At 44.4% G+C, this 5,903-nt stretch overlaps 1 protein-coding gene across 1 annotated transcript; it reads right to left on the bottom strand.

The window, feature by feature from the left end:
- Positions 1-2,913: 2,913 nt before the first annotated feature.
- LOC113279008 lies at positions 2,914-4,943 on the bottom strand. The gene is made up of 2 exons (XM_026527722.1): positions 4,455-4,943; positions 2,914-3,018 (listed from the first exon to the last, which is right to left on the bottom strand). The coding sequence occupies exons 1-2, from the start codon at positions 4,941-4,943 to the stop codon at positions 2,914-2,916; spliced, it is 594 nt and encodes a 197-aa protein (XP_026383507.1).
- Positions 4,944-5,903: the final 960 nt, after the last annotated feature.

Raw genomic sequence — 5,903 nt, 5'->3', positions numbered from 1 at the left:
TCTCTTTCCTTGCCTAAGAAGTATGATGGATATCAGCCTTGGGTTTTCAACCCTGCTGCTTCTCATGAGGTAACTTTCGTTTCTGTTTGAAGGCTTTTGTTTTAATATCTTTGTTTGATATTCTGATGACTTTCTTTTGTAGTCTTCCCCTACTTCTTCTGCTGGAACTGCTCCAGGTTCTGCTGTTAGGACTGCTCTGGGCTCTGCTGGTAATTCCGTAGCCACCGGGACTAGGAAGAGAAAGGCTTCGTCTGAAGTAGCTACGCCAACACCTACGGAGGTAAGGATTATTGCCATACATTTGTGTTTGTAGGTCCCTTAGTATCTTTCCCCTGATCCTTAGCTGGCGCATATGTTTTTCCATTGTCCTCTAAGAGAAAGGGCAAGTTGAAGGTTGTTATTGACCTTGAGGCATCGGATGAAGATCCCAAGGCTGGTGAGGAGGTGCCAGATGATGAAGATATGGAGGATATTGAGGATATTGGCCTCATCCCTCATTTGGATGATATTGAGGAAGATTTTTCCAAGGGTAACCCCAGTCCCATCCGTGCTGGCTCAGTGGAGGGTGAGAACCTAGTGGCTGGGGGTGATGCTCCATTTTTTAACCTTGTTAGTGTTCAAGCTCCATCTCCTACTTTGTCTCCAAAGGTGCCTTCTTTTTATGCCCCAGGTGGAGCATTGCATGTTGTCTCGGCTGCTACTGAGGCTGCTGCTGTAGTTTCCAAGAGTCTTCCTTCGTCTCCTGCTACTTCGCTCCAATCAAGTGGTTCGTTTGCTAAGGTTGTTACCCCAGTGGTGAGGGTCAACAGTTCAGATTCTCAGTCGAAGAAGAAGGTTGTGATTTCACTGGGCAACTTTTCCTTCCATGTTATACCAACCCCGTTAGGGAGCGCTCAGTCTGTTTCTACTTCCCCTGTTAGCAAAGTTGTTGGACCTCCGCCTTCGTCACCAGACTGGACTGTACTGGGAAATCTTCCTTCTGCTGGTGATATGGATTTAGGCGGTGCCCAATCTTTTCCTTCGGTTCTCAGCTCATCCACCATGTCATCTCTTCGTCGTGGTGAGGGCTCAGTTATCGTGCTCCATGTTCGCTCTCAAGCGATTGACAGAGTTGTTGCTGAGTCTAGCAAGGGTAAGATGCCTGAGAGATTGAGCCTTGGTAGTTCTGATGATTGCATTCTCGAAGCTATTATGTGGGACTGGAAGGGTCCCTTTTTTGTTGAGGTTGATCGTCATCATCTGGATAGCTCCTTTGAAGTAGCCTCGCAGTTGGATGTATTTTCTGCTCAATATCGTGTGGCTAAGGATCTATTCTTTGACCCGGATTTCCTTCGCTCCTTCCATATCTTTGGTGAAATTCGCAGGGTAGCATCCAAGAGATGGAGGCTTTCATTGACACCTATGCTGATTTCCTTCCCCGTCTCTCACCGTTTTCAGTAAGTGATACCCCCCTTAACCCTTAACAATTTGTTTTGATTCTTCTTTTATTCTTACACTCCTTTGTTTGCATATTTGCAAACAGATAGATGTTAGCTTCACCCTGTTCAAGTTCTATAGGGCCAAGTGTACTCACTTGAGTGCTCTGTTGGAGCACGTTCGTCAAGAATATGCCCTTGCTGGCACACAACAACCTTCGTCCAGCGATGCTTCTTCTCTTGCTAGGGTATCTTCATTGGAGGATGATCTGAGGAAGACTCAGAGATCCTTGGAGGCTTGTTTGTTGGCACTCGAGAGAGCTGACAATGCCTCTAAGGTTGCTGAGGACGGGCGTAAAGCTGTTGATTCTGCTATGGATGCTGAGTCCTCCAAAGCCATAGGTTCGTTCCTTCTTTCCCTTAGCTTTGTTGTTGTTCTTGTTTAGTTGCATAGTCCTGAGACAACCTCCGCCTGCCACCTGGTAGCTCCGGTGAGCTTAGATATCTTCGTGATCAAGTAGACAAGTTATCCTCCGATGTTTGGTATTATCAGAAGAAGTCTGATAGATTGATTGAACGTAACCATCCATAATGAGGCCCAACTTTCCCTTGAATCCGCTCATAACTCGGATTTGGTGAAGCAGATGGCTTTGCTTCGTATAGAATTTGACGAAGCCCTTAATTGGAAGAAGAGTCTCATTTTAAAGCAAAAGGAGGATATTGACCTAGTTGAGAGACGCCTCTCAGTCCAAGAAATTATCCGCAAAAATTTCCATGCGGATTTCGAAAATGCATGTGCCTCTTTAGCTAAGGTTACTGCAGAGCGTAACGTCTTGTCTTCTGAGGTTTGTTCTCTTAAGAACAAGCTCATTGAGGCTGACTCCGCATCATCTTCCATGTCTCATGCATCTTTGATCAAGAAGTTTGAAGAGTTAGAAAATATTTACCGAGTTCTGTCCTCAGAGAACGCTTCACTTCGGATAGATGTTGATGACCTCCGGACTGAGCGTGATACCCTTGTAGAAGATCTTGAGGACTTTGAGGTGGATCTTTATGAGGCTCAGTGTAGCTTATAAGAATCCATTATCCACGCAGGAGGTACGTAGGGTACTTATACTCTAGCAGCATCCCTTGTATTTTTTGTTGTTTCCCCTTAGTCCTTACACCCTTCGTATTCGCAGGTCTCCAGGAGCAGCTGGTGGGTGCAAATGCTAAGATCAACCGTCTTGAAGGCCAAATATCTTCAATGGAGATATCCCGCCAGTTTGATACTGCTGCTAAGTTCAAGGTTGAGGCTCTACAGCAAGCTAACGATCAGCTCACTGCTCAGATGATGGAGCTTCGTCAAAAGTCTGCTTCTGATTTGGTGGCTCAGTCTGCTCATATGAAGGCGCAGTTTGAGAAGTCGGACATCAATTATATTAATGATGCCTTTGCACAGGCCGAGCTCCAAGCTGAGGGTATGGTCTTTCCTCATCTCCCTTATCCTTGATTCTGTCTATCTTAACTGAACTCTTTGTTGTATGTTGCCCCCAGCTGAGGGGCCTTTGTGTCGTCTCTTTTTCTTGGAATAATGTATCCTGACGGTTTGAATCTTTGTTATCTGCAACTTTTAAGACACGTTAGTCATATTTTTGTAACATTATTATTATACCTATATTATTGCATGAATATTTTGCTTGTAGACGTGTTGTGTCTAGATGTTTGCACATTCAAGTTATCACTAGGTGCTAAGGTATGTTTAACCTTGGGTGGAACATTCATCTTCCTACCTAAGTATCCTTTGGCCAGAAGGTATCGTGGTGGCGAAGGATCCTACGTGAGCAATAGTTTTCCTGTAACCCTACGCGTTCAGCGCGAAGGCTGCTTTACTTCGACAAGGTATCTCTATAGGGGATATCTTACTTTTTCTTATTGCCTCATGAATGGAGTTATCATTCCGAGGATCCGAGTATTGACATATGCGCAGTTATGTCTTTCCTTGTCTCATCGTCAATCCTGACGGAGGGTGTCTATTCTAACCCAATTTGTACCCAATCAAAAATTGACTTTCTCTTAGCAAAAAGTTTCTTTCGTTGATTAGTAAGGTTCATAATACCTTTGATCAGGGACAGAACATGGTGGGCTATTGCCCGTTCCCTTCTTCTCTTGTGTGATCACTATTCTCTTATGGGTAGTAATTTTTTAGGTACATTGCATTCCAAGGGTTTTGTAGTACTTCACCTTTGAGGGTCCTTAGGTAGTATGACCCTTTTCCAGCGATGTCGTGTATGATGTAGGGCCCGTCCCACGTAGCATCTAGCTTGCCCCACTCCTTCTTTCTTTGATATGGTGGTATCTAACGTAATACGTATTCCTCGACCACAAAGTTTCTAGGGATGACCTGTTTGTTGTATTCGCGATCTAGCCTTCGTTGATAGTTTACCATCTTCTGCAAATCCACTTCCCGCCTTTCTTCAAGATCATCGAGCTTTCCTAGCATTACGTCTGTTGTTAGGTTCTTCTCTCATGCCTTTATTTTTGTTGTGGGAAGTATTATCTCCGTTGGGATGACAGCTTCAGCTCCGTAGGTTAGCAGTAATGGAGTCTCTCATTTGGCCGCTCTTCTTGTAGTTCGGTAGGCCCGCAGGAGATTGTGTAGTTGTTCGCACCATCTTTTATTGTATGCTCCTAGCTTTTTCTTCAAGTTCATCGCTATTGTTTTGTTGGTCGCCTCTGCTTGTCCATTGCTCTTAGGGTATATAGGAGTGGACTTGTTTTTCTGAATGTTGAAAGTATCGAACAACATATCTATGTTCTTTCCTTGCAACTGCTTGCCATTGTCGGAGACTATGGCGGCTGGTATCCCGAACCTGCATATGATTTGTTCAAACAAGAATTTAAAGACATTTGTGACCCTAATTCTTGCCAAAGCCTTTGCTTCCACCACTTGGTGAAGTAATCCGTAGCCACAATAAGGTATCTTCTCTTCGAGGTTCCCTCTATCAAGGGTCTGACAATATCAACCCCCCATTTGACAAATGGCCAAGGGATAATTACTGAGTTGAGCTCTGTTGCTGGTGCTTTAATTTTCCTAGCAAAGCGTTGGCATCTCTCACAGCGTTTAGCCACGTTTTTTGAATCTTCGTCCATGCTTAGCCAGTAATATCCTTTCATTTTGGCTTTGACTTCCAATGACCTTCTTCCGCTGTGATTGTCGGCATCTCCGCTGTGTATGTCATGGAGTATCCTTCTGCCCTTAGTTCGTGAGAGGCACCGCGTCAGGGGTACAAGAAATGACCTTCTATACAGTATCCCATCACGTAGGATGTACATTGCTGCTTTCGATTCGATATTCCGAGCTTCTTTGACATCTGCTGGTAAGGTACCTTTGTCAAGGTATTGGTGAATTAGAATCCTACAATCATCTTCCGCTTCGTCCTCGATGTATTTGTTGTCTTCATCCGACATAGGTTGATCTTTGTCAGATCCTTCAACTTCGTTATCTGGCTCTTCTTCGTCCTCTTTTCCTTTTTCAGCTTCTCTCATGGCTCAAGTTTGAACATCCATAGCCTCATCGACTCCTGAGATTGGTCCTTCTATAGAAGGCTCATATACCCTTCCAATGTGCACGGAGGTGGTATTTGTGTCCCTTAGCATTGATGGAATGAATGCTAAACCATCTGCGTGTATGTTATCTTTTCGACAAACATGTCTGAATGTAACGTTCTTAATTTTCGACGCATGCTCCTGTGCTAGCTTTTGGTACGAAGATAGTACCGGATCCAAAGTTTGATATCTGAGATCGATTTGTCTAACGACTAGGTGTGAGTCACTACTCAAACGAACATCTGACAAGCCTAGCTCCTGTGCCAAGCGTAGACCATGTATGACCGCCTCGTATTTTGTGATGTTTTTAGTGTATTGTTCGAATTCTAACCTGAATGCATAGACGAGTCGGTCTCCGGTAGGGGTTGTTATTACAATCCCTATGCCTGCGCCTTCTCCATTGGAGGAGACATCTACGAATATCTCCCACCTTCGTGAATTCTGAGGTTCCAAGAGGTCTTCTGGTTCTTGCTTGTCTTACTCCATTCCTGGGATGTCATCTATCTCCGCTTCGTCGTTGAGAGGTAGGTCCGCTAGGAAGTCCGCTAAGATTTGTGATTTCTCATCCTTCCTAGTTTCGAAGATTATGTGGAATTGCTTGATCATGGAATTCCACTTTGCCACCCTTCCAATTTCCTCTGTGTTGTCAAGGATTTGACTTATTTGAGCCTTTGTGAAGACTCAGATGGTATGTGCGTCGAAATATATCCTTAGTTTCTGCGTTGCCACTACTAAGGCATATATGAGCTGCTCCACCTTGGTATAATTACGCTCCGCTGAACTGAGTGTTTTTCTGATGTAGTATATGGGCTTCTCTCCTTATCCTTGGTCCCGTACCAATACTACGCTCACATCGTAGCTTGTCGGTGCTAAGTACAAGGTGAGAATTTCACTTGGCTC

This window comes from Papaver somniferum, chromosome 5 (genome assembly GCF_003573695.1).
Source record: "Papaver somniferum cultivar HN1 chromosome 5, ASM357369v1, whole genome shotgun sequence".
NCBI lineage: Eukaryota > Viridiplantae > Streptophyta > Magnoliopsida > Ranunculales > Papaveraceae > Papaver > Papaver somniferum.
The sequence above is the reverse complement of the archived record's forward strand: the minus strand, read 5'-3'. Positions and strand labels throughout refer to the sequence as shown.